Source organism: Zea mays, chromosome 3, assembly GCF_902167145.1.
Source record: "Zea mays cultivar B73 chromosome 3, Zm-B73-REFERENCE-NAM-5.0, whole genome shotgun sequence".
NCBI lineage: Eukaryota > Viridiplantae > Streptophyta > Magnoliopsida > Poales > Poaceae > Zea > Zea mays.
The window spans coordinates 28,744,423-28,761,145 of NC_050098.1; the positions used below are offsets into that span (position 1 = coordinate 28,744,423).

Below are 16,723 nucleotides of genomic sequence, written 5' to 3' on the forward strand. Positions count from 1 at the left end.
AGGTGTGATGTGTCATCTTGATTTTTCGTTATAAATTATTATTTGAAATAAAATATAATGTTTTGTTTGGTAAAAATTCATAGAACATATAATTTAAAAATCATAATTCAATACATAAAAAATAAATGCTCTGTAAAAATGAAACTATTTTTCTTGCCATTCTTATTTTCTTCCCCATCTAGTCTAATTACTCGTGCTAACGCTACGATACCGAGGAGGAGAGAGATAGAGACCGACATCGACCACGTGAGGGAGGGGGCAATGGGGTCATTGAGGGAGGGGAGAGGTGGCTGGGTTGTGGAGGGGCGACGGTAGCACGAGGGAGGGGGTTGGGTAACGCGAGTGAGGGGGAGGGGACGACCGGGTCGCTGATGGACGGAGAGGGAGAGAGGATGGTCTAAATAATATTGATCATTGGATTTGAATGAGTAGCGAATATAGGGGTTATCTGGGAATATGAATTGTTGATTTTGAGGGTGTGTTATGTGTGTGTAATTTGTTTGGTAGATGTAGGGGAGGTTATGAGTGTGAGGGTGATTTGGTTGGGTGAACATATCAAAGTTTAAACTGGTGATTATATAGTGGTATAAATGTATATATATATTCTTGTTTAAAATAAAATAAAATGTTTTGTTTTGTGAAAATTTATAGAGCACATAATTTAAAACTTGTAATTCAATCAAAATACATAATAATAATAAATAAACGGTTTGTAAAAAATGAAACTATTTTTCTTCATCATTATTATTATTTTATTCCCCATCTAATTTTAGGTGTCTTCTTGGCTCTATATGTTTTTTATGTATAGTATATTGGTAGAAATCCTTCATCATTTTTTCAAACTTACTCAGTTTTATGTCTTTCATGAGAATGTAGCATTTGCAACTAAATACTCTAAATAATCAATGTTTAGTTTTCTTCTAATAAAAGTCACATATGTTGTATTCTCCAATAAGTGGTGACAATAGAGTCTAGTGCCACTGTAGCACTACCAACTCGTTTATTTCAAACACTCCGAGTTGGATACAATCTCAAACTTATCTTTAACTTTAATAGAGTTACCTACTAAGTAATAGACTGTTCAAGTGTGCATCATCATTCATCAATAGATTTACTTAAGTCAAGCTATCCATCAATAGCCCTTTTTTAGTATAGCCAAAAGAAAAAGAAAAGACTCTATCATTAATCTATGTGTCCATCAACTCTTTTGACACTTAAAACTAGTCAAACCTTAATACTCCCGCCCATCCTATGAAAATCAAAATTGAACGTCATCAATAGGGCATAAAATTTATATATACCCAATCAATAATTATTACCATGGCCTGTCTCATATTGCCTCTACAAAATATACACTAGCGATAATAATCTAGCATTGTCATTAATCACCAAAACCTAATTAGAGCCTAGATGCTTTTAGTTGTATGGTCAATCTGGAAGTTAAGAAATGGTGTGTGTTTTTGCTTTCCAATAATACAAGTGGTAAGGTTCTGCGTGGCTAAGGTCTTTTGGTTCGTGGCTAACTGTGTCACACTTTGTCTAAGATTAGTCGTCCGAATTAAAAAACTAACCTTAAGCAGAAAAATTAAATGAAGTGTGACAAAACCAAACATATCCTAGCTATGTTGGAACACCTTGAATTGGTAGTGGTAATGAATTGGGTGGTCTGTGCTTTTGTCCACCCCAATATCTAGAGCAACACCTTGCATGGCTAGAGAGCCTACTGAGTACTGACATAGCCATGGGACTGGACGGGTGATTGGTGGATCCTCATATTTCTTCTTATTAAGCCTATGTGGCTTCCTCGCCAAGCATTGTGTCCACGTCGTTCAAAAAATCCTCACCGTTTTTGTGTCCGGTGCTGCTCTAGCTTGCTGTCTAGCTCCTATGGACCTTGACCTCTGTCCTATTTAGCCAATAAAAATAAACAGCAGCTCACATGAAACTTGGCCATTATCATACCTCCTCTCGAAGTATCTAGCTTCTGTCACCTCACGTACTGCACTGCATTTAAAAAGTGAGAAAAAATATTGGCCACATCTTCGTCGCCGCTTCAGATTAGAAAATGTGAGAGTATCCTTCTCACATCTTCTTGCTGGTGTGAGCAGAAAGAGACGACGCTGCCGAGGAGAACAACGGCGCCATAGCTGCTGCCGTCGGCTTCTAGCTCCTCCCACCGTCGCTTTCTAAGGTAAAGATAAGAAGAAATGTTCTCACTTCTCTTACCTTTTTCCCGTTTCATTTCTCATTGTGCCTTCCATCGTCGACGACGTAGCTGTTTCCGCCAGCCTGACCGTCGCTTTCTACAGTAAATATATCAGTCCCACACTTCCCTTCGTTTTCCCTTTTCGTTACTCACTGCACCTCCACCTTCTGTGCGCGATTCATTCATCTTTTTTTAATTTTTACTTTGCAAAAAATGAAATTAGTACATCTAAAAATATCTGGTTCATAATGGACTCTTCATCTACAACAATAAACATGCATGTCTTTTCTCCATTTTTCCAAAATTTCTTCGAAACCGTATGCGCTTTCCCCTAAAACCCTAATAAACCCTAAACCCTATACCCTATACCCAGTATGTTGTCCACCTGCCTTAGCCTTTTGTTGCCCCTTCAAACCCTCACCCATTTGTTCCTGCACTTTCAGTGCTATTTCTTCTTATACAGATCATGTTTAGTGCTCCAATGTTATTTTTCGAACCTTCTGCAGGATATGTTACTTGGGTATGTATTCATGGAATATATTTAAGTTCATGTTATAGCATTGCCTTCGCTAATACATATCATGTTTAGTGGTCCAATGTTATTTTTCGACCCTTCTGCACGATATGTTACTTGGGGATGTATTCATGGAATATATTTAAGTTCATGCTACAACATTGCCTTCTTAAAAATCTCTTTACTCGTGTTTCAAGTGATATGAACAAATAACATTTTTAGGTGTGATGTTAATCGCATATGCTTTGGTTCCTTGGTGGTTTGTAGTTAGGAGTCAAGGCGTACATTTGCTGGAATTGGATCTTTGAGTGACCAGAATCATATAGGTAAACATTGTGCTTTATGTGACTATACTCTGAATTTTTGTGCTTTGTTTATTTATGCTAGAAATGTGTATATGTAGCTATTTGTGCTTTGGTAGATAGTTGTACGGTCGCAAGAATTGGATCTTTCATCAGCCCAAACATATAGGTGAATACTATGCTCATTATCACTACCTATGTAGATATTGATTTCTTCCTTCTACTATGTTGCTACTTCCTTTTTTGTTTGCTTAGTGTTTACAATGGTGCGCCACATGCATGTGTCCTCATAATTCTAATAAGGATTGTATTACATGTGGGCCTCATTCGACCCATATCTATATTTATGTATAATATGCGTGTGTTTATTTAATGTTAAACAGCTCAAAACCCACATGCATTTACCTTCATAATTCTAATAAGGATTATGTTATGCATAGCCTTAATAGGGCATGAGAAACAGGTCTAATATTGAGGCTATGGCTAGCCAAGGCGAAAGGCGATCAATAGTGCATGGCACCTCTAATCATGCTTGCGCCTCTGATTTAGTGCCCATAACTAATCAGGGTCATAGTCAGAGAATAATGCACGAGACTTCTACATCCACAATGTCATTCACAATGCCTACCTCTAACCTTGGAGTACCAATACATACTGTGTCGTCACATAGAAATGCGAACTTAGCACGACAGTATCGTAAGCGAGTTCTGAATCAGCACCGATTGATTAGAGGTAATAGCTGCTTACCTGCTTCGACAGTAAACCATATTGTCTTAGAAACGCTACTTAAATTCATATTATTCTATATCTTCCTCACACAATTAGTTTCCAATACATTTTTTCTACTGTTACGCGGAAAATGAAAAAAAACACATAATTTCCCTTCAAAGGAAAGACACTAAAACTTTTTTATGTATAGGCCCTCCACGTAATATTGAAGTTCCTGTGCAATGTAGATTTTTCTCTAATGAATATGTTGCAGCCCTGAAAGGTACGACCCATAAGGATTTGACTGTTTTGTACTTGATGCAATATTAAAAAGTACACATGAATATTAAGAAAATCTATTAACTCACATACTTTTTTCCATGAAAAATATAGCTTCGTATCCTATGAGGTCAAACCACGGAACTCCAGATTACACTTGCCAAATGTGTGGTGCATTATTTTGGTACGGGGAAAGAACACGTGGCAATGTGAGAAATAGGGCCATCCAATACTACAATTGATGTAAAGGAGGCAAAGTGTACCTCTCTCCATATGGGGAAAGACCAGAGCCGTTGAAATCACTCGCTAGATTTGATGGTGATGCAAGAACAAAAAAAATTATAGCAAATATAAGGCAATACAATTGTTTGTTTGCTTTCACATCCATGGGTGCTAATATTGATAATGTTGTAAATGATGGTAGTGGTCCACCCCTCTTCAAAATATGTGGCCAGGTGCATCATCGAATTGGCTCCCTCTTACCTCAAGAAGGATCTACTCCTCAATTTCTTCAACTTTACATATATGATACTGTTAATGAAGTTGAAAACAGGTTGAGATGTCTAAATCCTACAAAAAGAGCCTATCCAAAATATTGATCCTCTAATTGTTCAAGAATTAATTAAAATGCTTGACGAACACAACCCATTCGCAAAGAAATTTCGAATGGCAAGGGACAGATTATCTGATTATGAAGATGAAGACTTCATTATAAGGATTGTAGGAGCACGTGAAGGTGATCCAGTTTAGTACAATCTTCCAACTACTGATGAACTTGCCATGTTAGTGTGTGGAGCCTTGTCTCTTGATACGTTTAAAAGAGACATTATCATTCAAAAACATAACAGAGATCTCAAATGTATTTCTTCTCTACATCCAGCTTATATGGCCCTGCAATATCCATTGCTATTTCCTTTTGGTGAGCGTGGATTCCAAATTGGTGTTCCATATGTTGGAATGGAAAATGCAGAAAGAAGTGCAAGGTCTCACATGACTATGCATGATTTCTTTTCCTATCGTTTCCATTATAAGAAAAATGAACCAAATCCTTTTCTATGCTACGGACTACTATCAAGTCAAGCAAAGGTGGATGCTCGAGCAGCAATAGATGAAAATAGATTGCAATATATACTCCAAAATCAGAATAATCTACAGACTGAGAGTATTCAAGGGATATCAGACGCTGTAGGTCGTGGCTGTATTGATGGTGAGGAAATGGGCCTATGAGTAGTACTACCTGCATCTCATATTGGTGGACGGTGATATATGTTTCAAAATTATCATGATGGGCTAGCAATTTGTCGAGTCTACGGTCCACCAGATTTTTTCGTAACGTTTACGTGCAACCCAAACTGGCCAGAAATACTAGAAAGCATGTTTGAGCCTGGCCAAAAAGCTTCAGATAGATCGGACATTATTGTAAGAGTCTTCCATTTAAAACTCAATGACCTTTTAAATGATATTCAATCTGGAGATATCTTTGGTCGGCAAGTGCAGGTACTATCACATTACTTCAGCCCTTGCAAACTATAATAAGAATTTTTAAAACTAATTCTTAATTCCCAATTCATATATTCATAGAGAGCTGATTACATGGTTGACTAAGCATTTTTTTCTAATTCCTACAGTTCTGTATACTATTGAATTCCAAAAGCGTGGTTTGCCTCATGTTCACATCATCTTTTGGGTATCCACTGATACTTCACAACCAACACCCACACTTATTGACTCTGTTATAACCGCAGAAATTCCGGATCCACAACAAGATCATTTAGGCTACACATTGGTCGCTGAGCACATGATCCATGGTCCATGTGGTCCTAACAATATGAATGCTCCATGTATGAAGAATGGAATATGCTCAAAAGGTTATCCAAAAGATTTTCGAGAAGAAACAACAATTGATGCAAATGGCTTCACAATTTATAGAAGAAGAAACACTGGTCGTTTTATTACCAAAGGAGGTGTTAGATTTGACAACAGATCAGTTGTACCAAATAACCTTTTATTGCTAAAAAGATTTCAGGCTCATATAAATGTTGAATGGTGCAATAAAAGCATTTTCATAAAATATCTTTTCAAATATGTCACAAAGGGACCAGATCGTAGCAAAATATTTCTTAGAAGGGTACAAGCTGGTGAAGATGTTCCATATAATGAACAAACGGATGCAAAGGATGAAGTCAAAGAGTATCTTGATAGCAGATACATTTGTGACAAGGATGCTTGCTGGCGAGTGTTTGGTTTTGAAATCCATAGGCATTTTCCTGTTGTGGAAAGAATGTCTGTTCACTTACCTAAACAAAATCACATTACATATAACTCTACATCAAATATGGCACAAATATTGTCAGAACCTTTCCTTCGTCGAACAATGTTGACTGAATGGTTTGCCTGCAACTAAAATAATTCAAATGCTAGAGACCTAACTTATTGTGAGTTTCCATCGAAATGGAGATGGGATGAAAAAACACGGAGTTGGAGGCCAAGACTAGCAAGAGAGAGCAAAATAGGGCGCTTATATTATGTCCATCCATCAGCAGGCGAGAGATATTATCTAAGGATGTTGTTACTTACAGTTAAAGGTGCATGTAGCTACGAATCTCTTCGAACTTTTAACAATACTGTATATCCAAGTTTTAAAGAGGCATGTCAAGCACGTGGCCTTCTTGGTGATGACAATGAATGGTTACAAGCTTTTGAAGAAGCAGCAACTTGGGCCACAGCTCCGCAGCTACGCCAACTATTTGTTACAATGCTTCTATACTGTCAAATCAGCAACGAGCATTCATTCTTTGAAAAGATTTGGAAGCTAATGGCTGATGATATTGAATATAACATACAAAGAGCATTTAGTTGCCCTAAATTTCAAATGGCAGATAATGAACTTAGAGATGAATTACTAGAGCGATTGACTATTCTCTTTAACAAAAGTGGTGGGAATATACATGACTTTAACCTACCTCAAAAGGTACATGGAACACAACAGCAAGAATTCAATCGTTTAATTGAAGAGGAAACTTCTTATGATCGTGAAAATCTTCACAATGAATCCCAAAGTCTCTTCTCACAGCTTAATGCTGATCAATTAAGTGCCTTCAATACAATTGTTGAATGTATCCTTTCTGGTCGACCTGGTTTATACTTTGTTTTTGGATATGGTGGCACTGGAAAAACGTTCTTATGGAATGCAATTGTGTTATACTTACGATCTGAAGGAAAAATTGTTTTAACTGTTGCTTCTTCTGGAGTTGCTTCCCTTCTACTTCCTGCTAGCCACAAAACACGCTCACGTTTCAAAATTCCATGTGATCTAGATTCTAACAGCACTTGCAATATCAAGAAAGGAACGATGCTTGCTGGCTTAATTAAACGTACATCATTGGTCATTTGGGATGAAGCTTTTATGGCTCATAGGATGACATTTGAGCCGTTGGATAGAAGCTTCCGTGATATACTATCATCTGAATCATCTAATAGTGAAAATATGCCATTTGGTGGTAAAGTAATTGTTTTAGGAGGTGATGCAAGACAAATTCTACCTGTGATTGAAGGCGGCACTAGATCACAGGTTGTTGGTGCAGCTATAACTAATTCATATTTATGGCACTCTATCACCGTGTTATACCTAACACAAAATATGAGATTATCTTCAACTGCCCTTAGCATTGATGCTAAAAAAGAGGTCGAGTCATTCAGTAAATGGATTTTAGCAATTGGTGAAGGAAAAGTACCAGCAAAAGCAAGAGAGAATGAAACAGAAAAATGTTGGATAAAATTACCCCCGGAAATACTTCTTATGCCCATCAAAGACAATCTATCATGCATTGTCCAAACTGCATATCCAAATATAGAAACAATGTATAATAATGTTGAATATCTAAAGGAACATGACATATTAGCTCCAACAAATGAAGTTGTCGAAGTTGTCAATAACTATATGGTCTCAACCCTACCTGGTGACACAAAGGAATACCTAAGCTGTGATAGCATTGCAAAAGGACCCAATATGCATGCATCCTATGATATGCTATATCCAATAGAGTTTTTAAACTCCATCAACGGTAACAACTTTCCTTCACATAGTCTGATTTTGAAGTAAGGAACACCAATTATGCTGCTACACAACATTAATCAATCTCAGGGTCTTTGCAATGGTACAAGATTGATTATAACAACTTTGGGAGATTTAGTTATATAAGTGGAGATTACGACCGAAAAGCATAAAGGAAACAACGTTGTCATACCTCGAATAAGCTTAACTTTGAAAAATCCAAGAAATATGTTTGTTTTAGAGAGAAGACATATCCTATAAAAGTATGCTATGCAATGACAATTAATAAGAGTCAAGGGCAGTCTCTATCAGAAGTGGTTGTATATTTGAAAAATCCAGTGTTCACACATGGTCAGTTGTATGTTGCATTCTCTCGAGTCACATCCAAAAAAGGCTTGAAAGTGTTAATAGAAGATGAAGATGGTAATCCATTAGATGAAACAAAGAACATTGTCTACAATGAGATATTTTCTCGCTTCATCCAGTGATATTGAAATCAGCTATTTCAGTTCCTATTTGTATATATATACAGATATATTCTATATGGCTACAAATATAAATGATGCACGGAAACTGCACTTCTACGTTCATAGAATATATGCAATTACCAATTAATCTTTTCCTACCTAACAATACTACTATTGTTATGATAATATTATACAAACACCTATCAGTGCATCTTGGTCAAATGGAAATGCTTATATTTTAAAATTGTATTATATGTGTACCTCTCAGTACACATTTTGGATGACAGCGTATGCAATTTTGGGTGATTGTATCTTACAAAGACTCGCAGATGCACCTTCTGTTAGGTAGTAATGTTCTTTTAGTTTAAATTTACATTAGAACCAAAATTTTGCATTGACCTCAACTTCTAAATTGTACCTTGGACACATTTCTATTTCTAATTAACCATCTTACCATATTTTAATTCCCTTCTCTTTTGATAGGATGGTAGTTAAAACACTTACTGAATTGTCTCTGCAAGACAAAGATGTAACCGTTCAGGTTGAAGTCAATAGGAGATGGGAATTTAGAGGAATTGCCGATGATGGTCATGTTTTACATGTTGACATGATTCTAACAGATGCAACGGTAATATGTTTAATTATAGTTCTATGTTATCCCATTCTTCTTATTGATAAATTTAAACTAATGCCAGTTTTTTTAATAGGGAAATGCAATCTATGCTGAAGTACCTGCCAAATTATTGAAACAAAAAGGTTCATTGTTACAGTTGAACAAAGTGTACTACATCCGACGCTTTCGAGTTGCAAATGCAAAGTCACAATACAAAGTTATCGATGCCCCTCTCATGATCTACTTCACTGTTTATTCGATAATTGAAGTTTGTCGTGATCCCCCATCTACATTTCCACTGTACGTGTATAATCTTATTCCATATGAGGCTATTGATGCAAATGGACCAAAGAGTAAAGACTTCCATGGTAAGAATGGCATCATTCTATTATACTTTACTTTCATTATTCGTACATACTATGAACTCTCAATCCTAAGAATAGCACAATCAAGAAATACTATGTAAACATATATTTTATACTCTTATTTATCTGCTGCTAACCTGATGTGTGTTTCTAAATGCTTCTAATCATTGCAAAAAAATACCAGCATTTCCCTTCCCTTCTAACATTTATAACATTTTTTGCTTTCAGTCTCTATTTTAAAATTCTATAATCCGCCATACTCCCTAACACATACAATATGTTCAACAAACATATTACTCTTTAAGATTTGTCACACTTATTTAACGTATATTCGATTTTATCAGACAATTGTATGAAGTACCCATATTCTCTAATCCGTTTAGTTTGCATTTACCCTTCCATTGCACTGTTTCTGTACAGTAAAAGTTTATTGCATTATTCAATCAGGAATATTGTGCAATTATTACTATAAAGATAGGACAATTCTTACATACTTTGACTTCATATCTTTCTTACTTCTCTTTACCTTCATAAATCAGTATGCTATTATTTAACAATAAATCAATATGCTATTATTTAACAATAAATCACTGAAGCTTCACAACTACAATTTTGATTTCCTTATTCATACAATCTTCCGAATTTCAATTATAAAAATGCCATGAATGTTGTATACTGTATTCCCATAACTCTTATACTAATTTAATTTCCACCCTTCTAAACCTTGAAGTTTATCATATTTCATAGCTTCTTTTCAGTTCTATTACAGAAATCCAAAACTTCCCATTCTTTCCAATGCGTACAGAGCTTGCAACATTGAATTTCATGTTTTTAGCTTCGTCCCATTTTAATGTGTTGTTCTCCTTTCCCACTTTACATTGCTTATATACAATAATAACTTATTAGCTTTCAAGGTCGTATATCCTTTAAAATTGTTATTACAAGAACAATACAATAGTTACATACTTAATTTGCCTCCATAGCTTTATTACTTCTCTTTTTTAATCTCTGTAAAACAATACGCTAGCTGCAATTCAACAACTGATGATATAATGAGCCAGACATACTTGGAATGATCAATGAAGTTTCTGAAATAAATCCAATACAACTAAGCGTAAAGTCGTCTATCTACCGGAATGTGTTCATCAAGAACCTCAAGTTTGTTGTATGATATTCTCAATATTACATAAAACTACATCTAAAAGATATGACTTTCTGTATTATAAATAACTACTGCGTCATGTTACTCTGTTTTCCAGTGATGACATAATTAAAGTTACTCTTTGGGAAATCAAGCTCTAAAATTTTCATACGAAGCTATATATGATCAGAAAATACAACATGATGTTGTTGTTCTATTTGTTGGATGCTTACCGAAGGAATACAAAGGTTTATTTTGCAATTTTAAGCTACATTATTTTAGTTTGCTTACTTTCCACACTGCACACAAATACATTTTTTACTCATTAAACTTGCTTTCATTCACCATTTGTGAGCAGGATCTGTATATCTAAGTGGTGGTGCAGCTTGCCACTGGTATTTCAATCCATCCATTAATGAAGCTCAGCCATACTATCAAAGGTAGATTTAGCATATAGACGATCAAAACATAAAAAATACCATCCCTGCCTCACTTTTCATATTAACCATTTAAGATATATTTTCCATGTCTCCAAAAAATTACAGGATTCATAATGAAAATGTAACAATCAAGCTCCCTCCACTAACGAACGAACAAGCGGGTTTGTTAACCCTCCTGAAACACAACACAAAGATTTGAAAGAGCTATTAGAGTCTGAACCATTGACACTACCAGTAAGCATATATGCATTTATACAATATACAAATGAATTTAAAAAAAATTCAAGTGAACAAATTCATATCTATGTTTACTAATGAGTTCCTTTTTTGGAATAGGAGGAAGGTTTTAAATGCACTGTAACCATTACAAGATTGCTTGATGATCAACCATGGTGGTACAAAGCATGTAATACATGTCCAAACAAACCATCCATGCGGTCATCAGTGTCATCATGTCCTACATGTGGCTCGACAGATGCTATTCTAAGGTATACATAATTAGGCCATTACTAGATATACAAATCAATCTATTATTCACCTTGATGTTTACATTCCTTCCCAATCAAAACTTTCACAACTTCAATATATTTATATTTCAAGGTACAAACTTAATTTTATGGCTGCTGATGACACTGTTGAAATACGAATGTTTTGTTTCGACAATGTTGCTAAAAGAATCGTTGGAAAAACATGCACTTCTCTCCTAACATCAGTTACAGACACCTCAAATATCCCTCCCGATTTAGCAGCCATTGTGTCTCTCAAATTCACATTCGTAGTTGTTTATAATCTAATGTCTTTTCAAAATCAAGAAAAAGAACTCCTAATCAAGTCAGTCATAGCTTCACATGGAAGAGACCTATCCTTGCCATCAACCAACTTGAGCATTCCAATACATCCGTCAACTCCAACAAAACTTCTATCCAGAACAAGACAGGCAATTTCACCCTCTACAACACTGTCCAACCTATCTACAACCATTTCACTAGAGGTAAGTCAGACTCACCGTGTTTAATAGTTCATTTTTAACTTATTTAAATTAACATGTTCATGTGCTTACACATTAATTTACATGCCAGCAACATAGCAGTTTCAAAGCTGGAGACAGTCTTGAAGACCAAAATTCACAATCTTTTGAATCGCCATCGGAAAGGTACTAAAATAAAATGCATTAGATGGTTATCTTCTCGGTTCTCATATTTATCGTCTCAACATTGTCTTTGAATCAGGACTAAGCACAAATCTTTAAGATTCGATTGCGGTGAGGATACGACTAACAAGGATAAATGTATGATTATTTCACTCATTTTCTGCATTGTGTAAATAGCCTATTTTCTCGCACTATGCAACTGCCCTCAGGATACATATAAATTCTGTTCTTCGCTATTTAAAAAAATACACGATTGCTGTTCGTATTTTTTTCTCCAGGACAACAACATTCATTTTACATGAATTGACCAAGCTTTTTTTCCCTGTAGGATCTATTGTCCATGGAAACAAAATGATGGGGCTGGTGTTCCTAATCTTAGTCACTATGCGTACCAACTTTTGTCTAACATAGATGTTTATGCCTTATTTGGAAAACAGTATCCAAATATTTTTTGTCTATGCATCGTAGACTTAATATTGTTGAAGACATACTGTTTTAACGTACATCGACACATCCTATGATGACCATATTATGTAATGATCACTACTATCTTCCTATGATGACCATATTACGTAATAATCACTACTATCTTTCTATGGGACGCTATAATTTCCATAGCGCGCGCTATTGACTAGTTAGAGACCAACTTATGATTGGACGCGACAATTGAATGCACTGATAGAGATTAGGAAGGGTAACAGTACCCGAAATAAAGAAGTGAACATGCAAAGATTTCTTCGCATGTGAGTATTTTATTTTTATGGGCACACTAACTAACTATTTTGTGCACGTCATTGTCTCGGTGCCTATAGCTATAGGGCTCTAGTTTGAGGAAATTTAGACACTATCTTAAATTTATACACCACTAATCTATGAAGATCATACGTTCTATAAATTTATCCATACGTTCTAAACACGTCTTTTCGCATTTCTATATTCTGTAATGCTTCGTACGTACGTTTTTCTACCACGTCTCTTTGTTTCATCGTTTTTCCCCTCCATTTCATCTGCATTTGTTTTTTCCCTCGCTCCGAACGAGCATTTGTGTCTTGTGCATTTACAACGTGATCTTTGCGTTGTGCCGCGCAAAAGTTGACAATGTGGCGCTCGTTTCCAACACGCGTGCACACGGCGCTTGGTTGCTTGTCCAAGATCTGGAATTCTTGATTAGTGCCGGGGAAATATCTCTCGTGGGAGGGCATCGGCATCTGTTAGGGCTTATACAACCTAGATAATATGTTACGATTCTCTAAAAACTAGATGCATCTAAGAAACTCCTTCATATAACCTAACATATCTAAGCCTTATATCTTATTCACTAGAATCCATCAAGATATGACTCATTTATATGGACTGTATATGTGTGATATGGTAGCTCCAGTAGATTATGCGATATTCTGGTCTAAGCCTTAATAGAATTGACAAAAATACTTATACCAACAAGGTGTATCTTATTTTTCGAAAGCCTAGCTCGAAAGAACATTTAGGTTAAGCGTGCTTGGTATAAAGAAATCTTAGGATATGTGACCGACCATAAAGTTGTTCGGTAGCGACTAGCGAGGATGTTAGAATAGGTGTTACCGTATCTAGACTTAGATAGTCGTGATAGATACGCTCCTTCACTATGGCACGTCTTTTATGTATTATGTTTTTTGAATTTACCGTCTTGATACCCTTGAAGATGGTCGTTTATGTGGATGTATATGCCCTTATTTCTCACGTGGGAAACTTCTCTCTTGGCTGTTGGCTCAATGGAGCGGCACAGATGGTAACCACCTTTCTTGCAAAGATGCCCTCACCCCCATCTCTCGAGCGAACACGTGAAACACTCAGGATATGTACGTGGAGGTTACTCTTTTTTTTTTCTAATATCATTCCCGGCTGAGTGCCTTGGCAAGCTGATGAAAAAAAAATACCGTAATTTGGCTCCTAAGATTCCAGCGCCTTGATTATATTGGGGGCGTCGCCGCCAACACTAGACTGGCCACAGGCGGGCAAAGATTGGGCGGAATATATGGGGGGGGGGGGGCAAAACGCCGGAATCCTCTGATCTGCAGGCTGCAGTAGGTCCATCTCGCTCGCGTGCATTGCGAGCTGGATCTGTCGCCTTGGCGCTCCTGAAAATCGCCACGCCGATCCACCCCTTTGTTTAATGAGGTAACCAGGCCAATTAGCTAGCAATAAAGAAAATGAAAACGCAATGCGTCAAGGAAGCTTTGCTAGTGCTTGTTCTCCGTCGGCTATCGTCTTGCGTTGGTTCTTGGTTATTCCACACTAGCTTTGTAGCAGTAATGCTGATTAACCGTTGGACTGCTCGTCACGATCAAAAAAAAAAAAACTTCTCGAACTACTAAAGCAGACCTAGATGTTTGTTCCCATACCTGAATTTTTTCCCCTTCTTCTTCAGATCGAGCTGTGACCTGCGATGCTCAACTTCTCCTGTGCACCGTTGCTAATTCAGTCGTTGGGGTGGACCGTGGACGATCGACGAGGCGATTCATTGGTGTCTACTTCTCCTCGTCCCTCTTTATTAGAACAAAAGACCTCTAGCTCACTAATCGGCTTTGTTATTTGTTAACGTCTGATCACCAGTTTGTGGCCTCCAACTCAGCAATGGCTAGCTAGCTAGCACTGCACGTACTGAACTGCCGAAGCGGCCGTTGGTGCCGGACTCTCTGGGCAGCCCATATTCTGAGCAGCAGCATGCACAGGCAGGCTACAGTGCGGCAAGTTAGGTCTGAAAAAGGCAAGCAAGCAAGCAAGGAAGAAGAAAAAAAAAAGGAGCAGCGTGATTGATTAGAATTAGCAAGCTGGCTAGCTAGCCGGCCAGCACTAAGGTCAGCAGCAGCCTGTGATCCTGTGACACAGAGACCCGGACGCAGGATTAACAAGTGATTAACAGATGCCATGCTAGAGCGGCAGATACAGTGACATCCCTCCCACCGAGACCACCAAATGCATGCACTCTGCTTACTCGCTTCGCTTGTGTTTTGTCCATTGCGACAGCTGTCTCGCGATCCTCTCGCTGCCTGCCACGTACAACAAGCGCATGCATGCGGGCGTTGGTTAATCCTGGGGAGCAACTTCTGGAGTTGATTAAGCTCCTAACCTTCCTGCATCATCATCATCACAGTAACCAAAATCATTTGCTTGTCCTCTTCCATGCATGCACCGCACCAACTCGGCGCTTCCACCCTGGCCTGCGCCTGCCGCCGCGTCGGGCGCCGTATACATACATATACACCCGGCCCGTTTCGCCACCTCCCTCTCGCTGGCCGGCCCCAACTCCCCAAGGCATCATCCGATCGACCACCGTCTCGCTCTCGTCCCCTAGCCGCTCTCCTCCGGTCTCTCGACCCTCCTATCTGTCTCTGGCTGCGCGCGCGCGCGTTCGAGCGTGCGTGCGTGTTCATGGGGAACACGCCGTCGTGCATACCGCTGGGGGGCGGCGGCGGCGGCGCCTCGTCGTCGTCGTCGGCGACCGACGCCACCACGGTGATCCACGCGGACGGCACCGTCACCCGGCTGGCGCGCCCCGTGCGCGCGTCGGAGCTCATGCTGGACCACCCGGGCCGGTTCGTCTGCGACTCCGGCCGCCTCGCGGTCGGCTGCCGCGTCCCCGGCGTGGCCGCCGACGAGCTCCTCCGGCCGCGCCACGCCTACTTCCTCCTGCCCATGGACATGCTCTACTCCGTGCTCACCGACGACGAGATGGCCGCGCTCTCCGAGTCCCACGCCGCCACGGCCGCCGCCGCCTCCTGGAAGAGGATCGCCACGTCCACCCACCGGAGCGCGACCGGGGCCCACGCCAAGGACGACGACTGCAGCAGCGATGGCGCCAGGGTGTACCCGATGCTCGGGCTGCTCGAGACCGCAAGTCTCGCCGCGGATAATAATAGTAAACATGAATTACGCGCCGGCCCCGCAGGCAAGTCGAGCGGCGCCGGGTTCAGGCGGCATCGGTCGTGGCAGCCGGTGCTGGACACCATCGAGGAGGTTCCTTGACGCGCCGGTTCACCAGCGCGGCGCCGCAGGAGGGGAACAGCTTTGGTTTATCTGGTGTCTAGCGGGCGGCAGCTAGCTTGAGCTGGCTACCCGAATGTACAGTGGCTAGCTTCCAGCTATTCTTTTTTTTTCTCTAGCGTTTTCCATTTTTTGTAAAACAAATATTTTTTTTGCGTCTACACACGCACGACTGGCAAATTGATTGTCAAGCTTTTGTGCTCGGGAAACAAACTAATAAACTTGAGAGCCTTTTTCAAGATGAATCATCACTTAAACTAAGGGTATGTTTGTTTCAACTTATAGATTATACTAGATTATAATCTAGATTATAATCTAAATTATATAATCCAGATTATAACCTAGATATATTATAATTTATATGTAGCTGTTTGGTAGTTTAGATTATACAAATGTAAATTATTCAACAAGACAACGATACTCTTGTTTGTTTATTTGAGGTAAGAAAAGAAGGATGTCAT

At 38.8% G+C, this 16,723-nt stretch overlaps 1 protein-coding gene across 1 annotated transcript; it reads left to right on the forward strand.

Moving 5' to 3' along the window:
• The first annotated feature begins 15,137 nt into the window (after positions 1-15,137).
• Positions 15,138-16,510, forward strand: LOC103649897 (uncharacterized). The gene has a single exon (XM_008675580.4). It carries the CDS (start codon positions 15,402-15,404, stop codon positions 16,242-16,244), a length of 843 nt encoding a protein of 280 aa, XP_008673802.1. The 5' UTR covers positions 15,138-15,401; the 3' UTR covers positions 16,245-16,510.
• Positions 16,511-16,723: the final 213 nt, after the last annotated feature.

Coding starts and splice junctions, on each gene's coding strand:
- LOC103649897 (XM_008675580.4), top strand. CDS start 15,402: ATGCATGCACCGCACCAACTCGGCGCTTCCACCCTGGCCTGCGCCTGC.